Here is a 15268-nt window from a genome sequence, read left to right on the forward strand (position 1 = left end):
GAAGGAACAGAATTTGTCTTTTTTTTTTTCAACTGCCTTCTAAAAAAGGCATTTCAAGACATTTCTTTAAACCCTTGGGACGTTTAGGAGATTCTGTGGGCTCTCCTCATGGGGTGAACAGGCTGGGGACTCACTGCTGGAGTAGGGGAACGGCTGGGGTGGGAACCAGTGGGCACCAGGCTGAATGTGAGCAAAACACAGATGAGCTAAACTGCTATATTAGGGGGATTGTGGCCAAGTCAAGAAAATTCATCCTTATGATCAGGGGTGGGGCAGCCACCCCACTGGGATGTGGTGGTGGCTGATCACTGCTACAGCTGCTTGGGAGCTATTGCAAGGAAATAGAGTCCAGGACATCTCACTAATGCCAAATGATGTCACATGGGATGGTGGTCACAGAGTGGACCTTCAGAGATTTGAGATGGACATTAGGAAGTGCTTCTTTAGCTGAGTGTGGTCCAGCCCTCAGACAGGTCACCAGAGCGATGGGTGGTCTCTGTCCTGGGGGGGTTTCAAGGCTCGGGTAAGCAAAGCCATATCCACCCTGACCTAGGGCTGGGAATACTCTTGCCATGAGCAACTACCTGGAATGGAGATCCCTGAGGTCCTTTCCACAGCTTAGTCTGTTTGGCCTTCTCTGCTGGGGGAACAAGCCAGGTCTGCCAGGACCATGTCTCTGCACTGTGGGGACTCCTGTTGCTTGCCATGGGGCTCCTGGTGTGTTGTCAGCACAGCTCTGGGCACCCCATCTTGATCCCATCTTACTTATGGCACATCCTTCCTGTCTTCTCCCTGCTATTACTGCCTGAAATGTTGTAATTTAGATTCCGGCTGTGTTTGATTGCAAATTCTCCCAATGTACAAATTTCAGTGACAAGCACTAGAGCAGCTCATTTACATGCCAAAGTGATCAATCTGGAACTGCTTGTTACACCAGAGAATAAATAAATAACGGATACATTAAAGAATGGGTAACAATCAGCCAAATTAACCAATATATGTCGAATAATGACAAGCCCTGACATTCTTAACAGGGGACAAAAGAGGGAAGGATGGGACAAGCTTTCCCAACATTGCCCAGGGCTGCTCAGCACTCATCTATCTCCTCTCACCCCATGAGCCGACAGGGATGTGCATCAATGACAGTGAGCAAGGGCTGGAGCCTGAAATCCTGCCTTTTAAACCACATACCTGTCTTTATTCCTCACATCTGCTTTCTGCAAGGATTTTTCATAGGAACAACACATTCCCTGGGACAGCAATTTAAATATTTCAGATGTGTGGCAGCTACGCAGTGTGGCAAGTGGCCTTGCAGCCTGATTTTCACCTGACATGTCAGGAAATCCTTCCAGGGCACCATCACTCTCCACAACCTCCTGACAGGAGGGTGGAGCCAGGTGGGGGTAGGTTTCTCCTCCCAGATAACAAGTGACGGGACAGAGAAAATGGCCTCAATTTGTGCCAGGGGAGGTTTAGGTTGGATATTGGGAACAACTCCTTCACTGAAAGGGCTGTCAGGCATTGGAACAGGCTGCCAAGGGCAGTGATGGAGTCACCATCACCCGAAGAGTTCAAAGAACGTGTGGATGTGGCACTTGGGGACATGGTTTGGGGGTGGCCATGGCAGTGCTGAGTTAATGGTGGAACTCCATGATCTTAGAGGGCTTTTCCAACCCTAATAATTCCACGACTCTGTGATTCTACTTTGGGACAGCCCAGCTCAACAGCTCTAACATCCATCTGTGTGGTTATCCAGGCACCATTAACCCCCCAGTGGCTGCAGCAGGGTGCATGCTCGCGGCTGTCCTGACCTCCCAGTGGGTGGAGGTCTGCCCTGGGATGCTGTGACTGGCAGCAGAGGTGTGTGTGGTACCTGACAGCACTGCTGATCTCCATCTCTGCCTCCTGCACAGCGACAGGGAGGTGCCAGCTGCCAGATTTCTCCTCCTCTGGCAGCTCCTGCCTGTCAGCTCATCACCCTGGGGATCCCCAGCAGGGAAGGAGCATCTCTCCCTGTTGTCTGCTGTCAGGCAGCTCACGTGTGCCTGCAGGCACTGGGGAGACGTGGGGAGGCTCCACAGGGGTCACTGCTCTGCCATGAAAGGCTGCAAGGCTGGGATGGCACTGACTGATCTTGCCTGTCAGCACCAGCTGGGAGGGCAGCAAGAGGTGAAGGTGTTGCCCCATGGCCCATCCTGAACCCATTCTGAAAGGAGGAGGGTTGCTCAGGGTAAAATCCTCTGGAGCAGAGTTGCTTGGTGTGCAGCAGAGCCAGGAGGCCACGACAGGTGCCCTAAATCATGGGGATGCTCACCTGAGTGGTCGGGTTCCCCAAAACCGAGGGCACCATCCTCTTTGGGGATGATTTTGTGACACCTGGAGCTCTGAAGAGCATCTGCATCCCCTGGCTCTTCCAGGTACACCCACTGTCCCCTCTGCCTTGGGCTTGGCCCCATTCCATATCACCCGGGGGTCCCACGTATCGACGTGGCCCCTTCTCCGTGATGGAGTGATGGTGCTGCTGGATCCACCTCAGCCGGGAGAACCTGGCAGGGTTCACACGCCCCACCATGGAGTTCCTTTCCCCACTGAGGAAAACTCCCCTTCTCCCCCAGTCTCGAGGGGTACCGAAGTGCCCCCACCCCCGGGAAAGGGCTTCTGTGGCCGTGTGGAGGGGGTGGGTTATCCTGGCTCCCAACGCGCAGAGATGTCCGTGCTCTCACTCCGCACCTGGACATCCCGCAGGACACCCGGGGACAGGGGGACCCCCGGGGGAGTCTCCCCGCCCCTGCTTCGGGGAGAGGAGCGGGTGGCACCGAGCACGGCTGAGGCAGCGCTGCCATCTCGTGGCGCGTCCCGTCGCTGCCGAGCCGACCCTGCCCGCGGCCCCCCGGCCACCTCCCGCTCCCACGGACAGCCCTGCGGGAATCGGAAGGACGAGGGTTCTTGCGCTGGCATCTGTGGTCTGCGGCAGCCTTCGGGATGGCACCGTGCAGCGCTCATCCACGGCTCCCCGCAGCCGGCACCTCTGGAGCCACGGGTGGCAGTTCGAGTAACTTCCCACTGCCAGAGGATGGGGTTAGGGTTAGATGGGGTGTTGGGAAGAAATCCTTCCCTGGGAGGGTGGGGAGGCCCTGGCACAGGTTGCCCAGGGAAGCTGTGGCTGCCCCATCTCTGGAAGTGTCCAAGGCCAGGTTGGACAGGGCTTGGAGCAACCTGGGCTAGTGGAAGGTGTCCCTGCTCGTGGCAGGGGGTGGAACGAGATGAACTTTAAGGTCCCTTCCAACACAAACCAGCCTGCCATGTCCCAGCTGCCGATCTGGAGGAGGAGGAGGAGAGAGAGGATGGGAGAAGAAAGCTTGGCTTGACCACAGCAACTCTGAAAGTCACACAGGTGGGGCTAAACACTGCTCAGGAGTCTGGAGGAGGGAACACCTGGAATAAGCACAGCTTCAAGGAGATACTGGAGACCCACAAGCAGCCCCTGTAATTCAGCATTTAAATGGGGTTAAAGGGACAACAGGAGACAAAGGACATGGGAGCACAAGGACCAGCCATCGATCAATCCTGGATGAAATGATGGAGTGGTCTCATTTGGGCTGTATATTAAGAAAGGGCAATGGGGCAGAAATACAATTACTGTCCAGAAGCATCGTTTGGTGGAAGGTAGGTCCTTTCAAACTCACCTGTCATCTTGTCTTGACACGGTTACAGGTCTGGTTGATAGAGGAACTCTGTTGATAAAATAAAATTGCATTTCTTCTGGGCATCTGATTTATTATGGGATGACATTTTGATTAAAAATATGTATTATATTACATTAAGAGGGCATCTATTCAATGAATTAAAGACCAGCTCAGTGACAGATCTCTGGTGGCAATGGTCTTGGCACTGAGCTTTGGTCATTCCCTTTTTCAGCTGTATTAGATATGATGCAACACCCTCCTTGGGACTGCTAGAGGTGGCAGCAGGGGGGAAAGGGAGGGTTGCCAGCACCCCTGGACTTTAGAGCCACCCTAATCCCAGCCCTGCTCACTGCCCTCTTTCCTTGGACATTCTCCTCTGAACCCCAGCTCCAGCTTTGGGGACCCCAATGTCTCTTTGTCATGAAGGTCAGTGCAGCTGCCATAGGACACCTGAAAAGACACTCCAGGTGGATACGGATCAGAAAGCCCCTCCTCACAACCCACTGTGTCTCCCCTGGCTGGTCCCCAGGGTCCCAAGGACCCCAAGGTCCCTGCTGGGATCATCGTGGCACCTCTCACCACTCGCTCCCTGGCACGATGGGGTTTGGACACCTGTGGCATTTCGGGGCTCATTTTTAGCAGAGCTGAAGGCACATCCCTGGGCTCTTTCCCTGCACTCAGTGGGATGAAATGCTGGTGTTTCATTTGTCCAGTCTCATGAGGCCACACAGCTCCAGGGGTTGCCCAGATCTGGTTGGTGCAAGGCACAGCCACCCAAAGGGAACTGAAAGCAGTGTCAGACACCCCCTCTACTACAGGCACAAGGTCCCCAAAGCACTGAAGAGAAGGCAGTGGGAAGGAGACCATAGGATCACAGAATATCCTGAGCTGCAACAGAACCACAAGGATCATCAGTCCAACTGCTTGGCCCTGCACAGGTACCCCAACAATCCCACTCTGTGCCTGAGAGCATTGTCCAAACACTCCTTGAGCTCTGACAGCCTTGGGGCCATGACCACCGCCCTGGGGAGCCTGTTCAGTGCCCAATCATCCTCTGGAAGATGAACCTTTTCCTAATATCCAGCCTAAATGCTCAAGGTCCTGCTGAGCCACACAGGCACTGACATTCCCTGCTCCCTCAGGCTGCAGTGCCCAGGTGGGCATCTGGAGGGGTCAGCCCCCAGCAGCCACTATGACAAGGCTGGGTACCAGTGGCAGACACACTCTGCTCATCACCCAGACCAGGAGCCTTCAAAGGTGATCCCTGAGCCCCCTCTGAGCATTCCTGTGACACCTGGTGCTGTGATCCCCTGTCCCCTCCTGCAGGGACAGAGCTGTGGTGTTGCCCTGGGCAGCCTCTGGGCACCCTCCACTGTCATGTTGCTTTGTGCCCAGTGTCCACCAGTCCCTGCTGTGGGAGGTGTGCTGCTGGGCCAGGCTAGGCACCCAGCAGTCCTGCACTCTTGCTGACCAAGCTGTTTCCAGCACAGCCAGAGTCAAGAGCAGAAAGGGGAACAAAGTTCTTTCTGGTACAGAGAAAGTGAAACTCAGCACGTCCCTTCCCTGACCGGGCAAACCACCGTGCGTGCAAAGACATCCTCCCACCCTGCTCCTCTTCCTCCCTGCTCCCAGGGAAGAGCTTCCAGCAAACTGAGCTGCTGCTCACTCTGGTCTGTCTTGACCTCCTGCACTGAGGTAAGTCACCCCAAAGAGCAGGGGACACACTCCTCCTCTGCCACCACTCTCCTGGCCTTGCTCCCTCTCCTCATTCTTTCTTCACATTCCCCCTCCACAGGAGTTTAAAGTAGGAAAATGGGAGGAGATGACGCAAGGGTGGGGGGAGCTGCAAGAGTCTGTCCTTGCCCTGTGTGGTTGTGGACATCACTGGGCTCTGCAGGCTTGTCCCAGGCTGAGTACCTCAGGTTTTGAGATAGGTGTTGTGTGCTCAGGGCATCTCTCCGTTCTCCCAGCTCTGTGTGTTGGAGATTTGGATCCCATTTTCCTATTTTCCCCTTCCTGTCATGTCTCTTTGCATCCTTTCTTCCCTTGTGTTCTCTATCCCATGGAACCACAGCCCTGTACATCACTGCTTCTCCCTCAAAACTGCAATAAACATCCTCTACATGTATCTGAGGAGCCACGACCCATCCCCAGGACATGCAGCTGTCCTCTACATCCTGGGTTTTTGCTGTTGTCTACATCTTGGGTTTCTAATCCCACAGTCCTACCATGGGCATGTCAGAGATTTTCATCGACTTCTGTTATTTCTGATCACACAAGGAAACACCTCCAAAACCCTTCTAGGAAGCTGTTTCCACCACTGCATGTGGTGTCTGGTGAATTGTATCAAACAAGTGCTGAGAGCACTTGCATGCCTGTGCCCAAGATCTGTGTGTTCGCCTCCATCCCCAATTCCCCACCCTTTTGCTTGTAGGAGGCAGGATGCAACCTGAATTTTGGCTGGGGATCAGCACCCTGGCAGCAGTGCTGAGCACAGCCCTGCTGGAGAATGGAGTCTGCCGGGCACCAGATGGCAAGGATGGCTTCCCTGGAGTCCCTGGGCGCGATGGGAGGCCAGGGCAGAAGGGTGACATGGGAGAGCCAGGTAAGGGGAAGCCTGAGATGCCCAGCGTGGGGAGCCTGGGAACCTCTGGATAGGAGCATCCCAGGCTGTGGGAGCAGCTTGGGAGATGCTGGATGTGCACCAACTGCTCCTCTTCACCACCTCTCCCCAGGGAGACCAGCGCCAAGGACGGGCATCCAGGGACCCAAAGGGGATGCAGGCGAACCCGGCCCTCCTGGCATTCCAGGGAACCGTGGCCTCCCTGGCCCCCCTGGCTTCATTGGGATGCCAGGGCTGCCAGGGTTCAAGGGGGAGAAGGGGGGACCCGGCAATACCCTGGAGCAACCACGCCCTGCCTTCTCCGCCTCGCGGAGGTCCCCACCATCCATGGGCAGGACGGTGGTGTTCGACAACATCATCACCAACGAGGAGAACTCCTACAGCCCCCAGACGGGGCAGTTCACCTGCCGCATCCCCGGGCTCTACTACTTCGCCTACCAGGTGGTCTCCAGCGGGGACCTGTGCCTGAGCATCACCAAGAACAGGGAGAATGTCGTCAGCTTCTGCGACAACAACAGCGTCGGCGTCCTGCAGGTGAACTCGGGCAGCAGCGTCCTCAACCTGGCCCCGGGCGACCAGGTGTCCGTGACCACCAACCCCACCCGGGGCAGCTCAATCTACAGCGGCTCTGAGGCTGACAGCGTCTTCAGTGGCTTCATGCTCTTCCCACAGACAGGCTGAGGGGCCCCCAGGGCATGGCGGGGTGTCTGTCTGCGTGGGTGATCCCCCTGTGGGTGTGGGATGGTTTAGTGCCACAGCACGCCGGGGTCTGAGCGTGCAGATGGGTCCTGTGCTTCCAAGAATGTCACAACTGGCCAGGCCGTGGGTCACCTCTGTGCTGAGCCTGCCCACTCCATCCTGGAGGCAGTGGACTCTCATCCCTTTCTCCTCCTGGGCATTCATACCTCACTCCAGAAAGTCCCAGTTATCACCGGCTGTGGCTCTTTGCTCCTGAGTGGGAAATCACTGCCTGCCACTGCTTCTGCTACACTAACCACTGTAAATGCCTTCCTGGCACTGGCACACATTCTCTCACATCCTCCCCATCAGTATAAATAAACCCTTCTTTCACCATATCTCTTTGAGTTTTCTTTTCTACTCATGCAATCTTCCCCAAACCATGAATGTCCTGGATCCCTCCCCAAGCTGTCCAGGGAGAGAAGCGATCCCAGCTTGTCCCTGGCACTGCAGAGGGAGAAGGACAGGAGGGAATGGAGTGTCCAGTCAGAGCTGACACTTACAGGGAGGAATGCTGGGATTAGGCTGTGTGTGTCCTTCTCTGCTGAGCCCAAGGCAGCTGTCCTGCAAGGGAAAACACAGGCAGCAGGTCGTGCACCTCACCAACGTGGCCCCTGTTAGTACCCAAACTCTCCTAGGAAGAAGAAAGGCAGCTGTGGTCCTCTGGCCTTCCAGCAAGGAGGGACAGGGATATCAGGGTGACTGATGGGGTTGTGGGGTGTTGGTGGTGGAGTTGTGAGGGCCTTGGGGTGAGATGAGTGGGAGGCACAATAAGCTGGGCACGAATCAGACAGCTGGGAAGCATCAGGGAAGACACATAGGTGCCATACCCTGGGTCTGCTCCTCAGGGGAGCTACTGCACACACATTGGGCACTCAAATGTCTCCGTTCCTGGAGCTGTGAGGAGAAGGTCAGGTCACTGAGTGGAGCAACACCCTGATGAGGGATGCTGGGGCCTCACAAAGTCCAGCACCCAGCAGAACTGGTGGAGCACAGTGGGAGGTGCAGGTCAGAAACTCTCAAGGAGAAACACCCTCCAGTCCCATTTAGGGGTGCAGCATCTCCCATTAGAGCCCAGCAGTGCCCTTGCACCAGCCCTTCAGTGTCACAGGCATCTCTAAGCCCAACAGAGTTGGCCTGAGGCTCTGCTCTCCACGCTGCCCTTTTGCTCAGAAACAAGTGAAGTAAAGGGGAAAGCAGGTGATTTTCGGGAGAGCTAGTCCCCATGGAGGCTTCTGAGGGTGGTGGTACATCTTTTGGCAAAGTTTTGTCCCACTTCTGTCCTTCCAGCCCTTCCTGTTGCAGTGGCACAAGTGCAGGTCTCACTAGACAGCCAAGAAAGTGCTCACTCAGCAGAAACAACCAGGCAGAAGGATGTGAAACTCTGCTGGGGACAGCTGGGGGTTCTGGGTCCCCAAGGGCCTTTCCTAAATCTGCAACTTCCTCCGTGGGGGTGACAGGGTCTGTCCCTGTGCAGTGACTGCCACGGCCAGAGGGACCAGCAGCACAGAGTCCTGTCCCCTGCTCCCCACCAGAGGTAAGAGGTGCTGCAGGGTCTGTGTGTCCAGGGGGGGCTGCAGGGGGCCTGGGGGTCCAGCAGTGTGGCCCAGTGCTGTGAGGAGGATGTGGATGTGAGAAGAGGAGGAGGAGGAGGAGGAGGAGGAGGGGAAGGAGATAGGCACTGCTGGGCTGCACACATGGATGGTCATGGATGCACCAGCAGATGGAAGTGATCAACCTGAGGGACAGAGCCAAGACAGTGAGGCTGCTGCTGAAGGGGGAATGAGATCAGCTGGGTCCAGGGAGCTCCAGCCTTGGTGCAGCAGAGTGTGGCAGTCCACAGTGGTGTGTGCATCACCAGGGGCTTGGACACTGGACTGGGAGGACTTGGAGCTGGCCATGGGTACCACAGACCTCATGGCTTCATCCAGGCTGGAAGTCCAACCCAACTTGTGCCATCAGTGACTGCCCTGGGGTTGGTGATGAGCACAGGGCCCATCTCCACCTATCCACCTCCTCACTACCTGGCAGTTGGTAGGGGTGGGACACTGAGGGCACACGCATGGGGCCCAGGAGCTCCTGATGCAGCCAGCCTCCTTTTCTCCATGCCCTGGAAGCCACCCTGCCATGGCCCCTCACTCCAGCATTTCTTTCCCTTTGCATGCTGCAGAACCAAAATGGAGCAGAGATTCTGGGAGCAGCTCAGTCTGGCCCTCACCCTCCTCCTCCTGAATGTGGGCTCTGCTGTGAATGGAGATGCCCCTCTCAACTGCTATGGAGCTCCAGGCCTGCCAGGAATGCCAGGTGTACCGGGCAAGGATGGCCGGGATGGGCTGAAGGGAGCCAAAGGGGAGCCAGGTGAGTGAGAAATGAGGGAAACCACAGGGCTGTTGCAGTGGGGAGCATTGAGCATGGCTGGTCTGCCTTGGTTTGCAGGCTGGGGAGAGCATCCTCTGTGGTCAGGCTGGAAAGAGGCAACAGCACTCTCCTGCCCAAGGGAGAAGAAGCCTCTCCCCACATCCTGCTATTGACACCGACTCCCTTTCACTCCCCACCACCCCACAGGTATCCCAGCTCCTCCTGCAATGCAAGGGCCCAAGGGCATGAAAGGGGAACCGGGCAGCCCTGGCTTGCCAGGTAAGAAGGGTCCCAGTGGCCTTCCTGGTCCCGCTGGAGACCCTGGGGTGATGGGCCCACCTGGAGAGCCAGGAATGCCAGGCAGCTACAAGCAGAAGCACCAGTCAGCGTTCTCAGTGACGAGGCAGACCAAGGAGCACCCCTTGAAGAACGTCCCTGTGATTTTCAACCACGTCATCACCAACACCAACCACGACTACAACACCACCACGGGCAAGTTCACCTGCAAACTCCCCGGGCTCTACTACTTCGTCTTCCACACCTCACAGACAGCCAACCTCTGCACCATCCTGCACAAGAACCAGAGGAGGATGGCCAGCTTCTGTGACCACAAGACCAACACCATGCAGGTCAGCTCGGGGGGGCTCCTGCTCCACCTGGATGCTGAGGACCAGGTCTGGCTGGGAGTGAACGACTACAACGGCATGGTGGGCATCGCCAACTCTGACAGCATCTTCTCAGGGTTCCTGCTCTTCCCAGACTAGAGGGTCACCAGAGCCCACCCCAGCACCCTGACTGCTTCATCCTGCCCCAAACACACTGCTCACTGCCAGGCTGCTGCTGACACTCCCAGTTTCTCTGCTGAGTGGGAAGCCCCAACGAGGGCATCACCCCCAGCAGCCAGACACAATCCCTCAGTGTGGAGACTGAGCATTGGCAGCTGCTGAACAGGGGGAACAGGCACATCTGGATGCATCTGCAACCAGAGTGATGGTGCTGAGCCTCCTGTCCCACTGGCACTGCCTTATAACCCCACCCGATAACCCAACATTACCTCAGGGGTCTCTCTGCCTCTCTCCCCTCCCCACCTTGGTTGCCCCAGGTTCAGCCAGGTGTCCTGGGGCTGCAGCAGCCCCTTTGCCACGACCTGGCCGTGGAAAGTGTCAATAAATCCTTCCCCAGTGGGTCTGGTATAGTGTGTTGTGTCCTCCATGACTTGCCTTTCTGCAGGCAGAGCCTGATGGATATGGTGATGGATGTGTGTGTGACATCTGGACATCTGTGTGGCATCAGCAAGTCCCTGAGCCCTCGCTGTGCTCAGTGTCAGTGACATCACGCACCATCCACACCCTGGCTTGGGGTGGGGTGAGGGTACAACCCCTGGCTGCACTGCCTGCAAGAACGGGATGGTTCCTCTGCCCCCACACAGGCCCCACCAAGGGAGGACCAAGACTCCTCCAAGTAGGGCCCCTGCTCCTCCCCTTCCCCATCAAAGTGGAAGCAATCCAGCTGCAGATGGGCACAGACCACGCAGCAAACCCCACTGACAAGCCACTGAGGGTGGGATATCCCCGGGGTCCCAGCCCTGGCAGGGACAGAGCTCTGCTTCCCTGACCCAGACCAAAGGAGTTCATGGCTGTGGAGGCTGCAGAGCCCACCAAAACTCAGTAGGGACTCCTCCTGGTGGCACACATTGTGGGGTGGAACAGGTCATATCCCGACGTCCTGCGCTTCACCTTCTCAAGGCAGCAGGGGAAAGCAGGCCTGGGAATGCTTTTCCCGCAGGGTAAAATCACTTCCCACACACAACATTTAGGAGAGCCTGGGGCACATATTCTAGATGATGGATGCCAAGACCCTGCAGCATCCCCTGGGTCTGCCAGAACCTCCCAGCAGAGCTGGGAAGGTGCGGAGCAGCCTGAGGGAGGTTGGCTGAACGCACGCACAACTCTGCAGCACCGATGGGTTACCCCAAACCTGTCTGGAGCTCAGGTCAGTGTTCTTCTGAGCAGGGGGGGCATCTGAGCAGGACCCAGGGACCTGGGTCTGCTGAGCTGGCAGGGAGCATTCGTGGAGGATGTGAAACTGCCACGGACAAAAGGGCAGGAGCTAAAGATAAAAAAATGGGATGTGTCCCAGACCCTTTCACAATAACTCCTGCAGCCAGCTTCTGCTTCTCCTCGCAGCCATTTCCAACCAGGACGCTGGTGTGTCCCACTCCATCTCCCCACCCAAGCAACAAGGAGCTCAAGGTAAGAGCAAGGCTGAGCCCCAGCCCCCCACACGGGCAGGAGCACGTGGAACACCTGGTCCAAGGAGGGTGGCAGTCACCTACACCCCTGGCACTTCCCTGTGGCTTGGGGCAGTAGAGAAAAGGGGTGGTGGGGATGCTGGGTGGGGATGGTGGAGATTTCTGGTGGGACCCCAACCTCTCCTGCTCCACCTGGGAGAAAGGAGAACATGAAAGGGGAGATTGCAAAGTCCCAGAGGGGTGATCAGGGACTGGGCATCAGCCTGAAAGGTGCCCGGGGTGTGGTCTCCTGCTCTTAGATGCTCTGGTCATGTGATAGACCTGGGCTAGGAGCCTGTGAATTCATCCTGTCACATCCATGGACCTGCCATGGCTGGAGAATCCAACTCACCAACCTCTTGTCCTGCTAGCACCAGAATTTCAGTGCTGGGAAAGTCCACCTGAGGCTGGAGGACTTGGTTGGGGTGATGTGACGTCCAGATACAGCCCCCAAATGCCAGGTGCTTATCCACAGGCATCCATACCAGGACCTGGGGGAAGGAACTGAGTTGTGGGATGCAGGGAGGGCAGAAGGAATGTGAGACCTCGGGGAATGGAAACCCAAATGACTGTCCCAGTAATATTGTTTAGGTACAGAAATGCCTCTGGGATGGAGCAGCCATGTGGCAGGACACAAGGGGAAGCTGCAGGGTGCAGGGGAAGGTTTGGGGATTCATTGCCATCTTCAAGGACCAACGCTGTCCCTCAGAACTGCCCTGGCTGGAGGAAAGATTGTCCCCTGCAGTTGTGGTCCTGAGATGGGATGAGGAATTTCTCCCCCTGAGGGAGCAGCATGGCCAGGCTGGACATCAGACCTCTGGGATAACCTGTCCCAGATATTCATGTGGCTGAAGTTGTGGGCACTTGCAAACTGGGAATTTAAGATGACCAGAGACTGACAATCTCTGCCTCGCCCAAAGGGAGTGGTCCTTCCCTCCAAGGCCATCAGGACAGCAGATTTGGCTCCGCAGTAGGATGTTTTCCCTCCCTGATGATGTTACCCAGATGTCCTTCCAGCCACCATCCTTCAGGGTAGCATAGAGTGCCCTCCCCAACCCTCCCACCACCCAGGCAAGCCCCTCCACACCCTTCTGTACCTCTGCAGATGTGGATCGTGTGGGTGATGCTGATCTGCCTGGCTGAAGGGCAACTTGCCAGTGCCACGCTCTGCAAGACCTACGGCACCATCCCAGGCATCCCAGGGTCACCAGGACAACCTGGCAGCAATGGCAGAGATGGGGAGAATGGCCCAAAGGGCGAGCAAGGTAAGGAGGAGGCTGCAGGTGGGGAAGACAATCATCTTCTGAATGCCAAGAGCAGGAAAAAGCAGAGCTGGGTACGTGGTCCTGGGAAAGCAATCCATTTTCACCAGTTCCTTTGAGGTGTTGTCAGGTGGGGGTGATGCTCAGGGACAGAAGAGACTGGACAGACTGGAGCACACGGAGGAACCTGGGGAAGGAGGGTGAACAACAGCAAGTCTTCAGTGTTTGCAATGCTATTTTTGCATTCTTTAGCTCCTGTGCAGTTTCCACTTTCAGCTTGTCGATATTAAGAGTGTTTCACTGGCAACTACAGACAGAAGCTGTTTCAAAGCTTTAATGTCTTCTTCTACTTTAAGCATTGTTTAGAGGACATCCCACTAGTTTCTTCCTGAACTTGTTTTTGCTCTTTCACAAATTTCTGTAGCTTTTCTACATCTTGACAGATTACTGGAGGTAGATTTTCATCCCCTCACACCTGCCAGTTGGGCAGGGGTCTGACCCACATCAAGGGCAGGTTTCCTTCCCCAGATCCCTCTGCAGACCTGTGGGGCTCAGCTGTGACCACAATGACTCTTCTTCCTGCTTCCTAGGACCTCCTGGTCGGGCGGAGCACGAAGGAGAGCTGGGGGAGAAGGGAGACCCGGGAGAGCCAGGGTACCCGGGGAAGGTCGGCCCCAGGGGCCCACCAGGCGCCAGGGGATTACCAGGTCTCAGCGGATTACCTGGCCCGCCGGGGGACTCTGGAGACTACCAGGCCACCCTCAAGTCTGCCTTCTCCGCTGCCAGGAGCATCAGCACCTACCCCCGCCGGGAGCAGCCCGTCCGCTTCGACCGCGTGGTCACCAACGAGAGGGGGCACTACGAGAACCGCTACGGCCGCTTCATCTGCCGCGTCCCCGGCATCTACTACTTCACCTACCACGTCACCTCCAGGGGCAACCTGTGCCTCAGCTTCAAAAAGGGACGGGGCGGCAGCAGGGGTGAGAAGGTGGTGACCTTCTGTGACTACGTGCACAGCAGTTTCCAGGTCACCACGGGCGGCGTGGTCCTCAAGATGGCAATGAACGAGTCTGTCTGGCTGGAGCCGACGGAGAAGAACTCGCTGGTGGGGATCGAGGGGTCCGACAGCATCTTCTCCGGCTTCCTCATCTTCCCTGAGGCTTAGCCCACTGGCGGTGTCTCTGCAGCCCCCTCTGCAGGGCTGAGGACTCCCCTGCGAATGACTCTCGGCTCCCAAATCGGTGCCCCAAGTGCATTGCTGACATTCTCGCCCATTAAATGACAGCTTTTTTGCGTTGTCGGTCCCTTTCTGCCTCGGATTTGCCTTTTTTCCCCCCACATAATGTTCACATACCCAGGGCATTGCTTTCCATCCTCCTGGTGCAGCCCAGGCTTATTAGGATCTCATTACTGCTGAGCAGAGCCAGACAACTCATGCAGTTCCTGCTGCACACCAGGCTGAGGATCACCTTCCAAGACACCCAGAGAGTCCCAGCCTAGGGTTAGGAAAACATGGAGAGGCAGCCTGGCCTCTAGCAGGGGACAGGACACATGACATAACTGGGGCCACTGGGTACTGATGGTAGATGGGAAGATACTGGAGATGGTGCTGTACTGGAGACTCCTGACAGTGGCAGGATCTGGGAACCCAACTTCTCTTAGATTTTTTTTTTCGGGTGGTGGCGACAAAAGTATCCACAGGAATTTGTCAAAGCTTGTGATAATGTGTGTGTCACAAGGGAAGGCAGTTTGATGCCATGATGGGAACGGTGTGGAACACACAGCTATGCCCACATAGCCCCAAAACCCCAGCAGAGAACCGACACACACATGTCCTGCAGCACAGCCAAGTCCTCCCTGAGGTCTCCTCATTAACAGTAGAGCTGATGGACTCGAAGACATCCAAATGAATTAAAGCTGAGGAACCCAATGACATCCCCGGCGTGGGGCAGGTGACAACCCAGTGTTGTACCTGGGTGGTGAGTTGTCTGCAGACCTCAACCCAGCTCACGGTGGACACAGGACATTCAGGAAGTAGAAAAGAGAATTTTTGTGGGAGCGTGGGGCTGGATGGAGAGGATGATGATAAAGGGTCTTAGGGAGGTGGGTGCGATATGGGTCGGATTTGTGGAGCTCTCCGCGTCTGCTTGTATGTCCAGAGGGCCCCCCGCAGCTCTGGGATGCTCAGGTGTCCCTCTACCAGCGCAAGACAGTGACTGACGCTGTTGTGACTAGCTTAGAGGCTCCTGCTCGTGGCCGGGGGTGACTTGCCGGCAGATGGCACTGGAGACTGGCTCAGCCCTCACCCAGC

At 56.4% G+C, this 15268-nt stretch overlaps 1 protein-coding gene across 1 annotated transcript; it reads left to right on the forward strand.

Annotated features, from left to right (window-relative positions):
- Positions 1-5257: 5257 nt before the first annotated feature.
- C1QB (complement C1q B chain) lies at positions 5258-14263 on the forward strand. Its single transcript, XM_027657951.1, has 11 exons — positions 5258-5381; positions 6121-6291; positions 6422-6985; positions 8338-8423; positions 8508-8584; positions 9218-9405; positions 9613-10163; positions 10508-10600; positions 11418-11657; positions 12801-12960; positions 13548-14263. Exons 2-11 carry the CDS (start codon positions 6129-6131, stop codon positions 14120-14122), a joined length of 2697 nt encoding a protein of 898 aa, XP_027513752.1. The 5' UTR covers positions 5258-5381; positions 6121-6128; the 3' UTR covers positions 14123-14263.
- The last annotated feature ends 1005 nt before the right edge of the window (positions 14264-15268 follow it).

Source organism: Corapipo altera, unplaced genomic scaffold (genome assembly GCF_003945725.1).
Source record: "Corapipo altera isolate COAL_440 unplaced genomic scaffold, ASM394572v1 301, whole genome shotgun sequence".
In the NCBI taxonomy this organism is placed as follows: domain Eukaryota; kingdom Metazoa; phylum Chordata; class Aves; order Passeriformes; family Pipridae; genus Corapipo; species Corapipo altera.

Bases quoted from the DNA above. Each gene is read 5' to 3' on its own strand.
- C1QB (XM_027657951.1), top strand. From the start codon at position 6,129: ATGCAACCTGAATTTTGGCTGGGGATCAGCACCCTGGCAGCAGTGCTG. The intron at 8,424-8,507 runs GTGAAACTCTGC...TGGGGGTGACAG, and splicing joins AAACAACCAGGCAGAAGGAT to GGTCTGTCCCTGTGCAGTGA. The intron at 9,406-9,612 runs GTGAGTGAGAAA...ACCACCCCACAG, and splicing joins GGGAGCCAAAGGGGAGCCAG to GTATCCCAGCTCCTCCTGCA.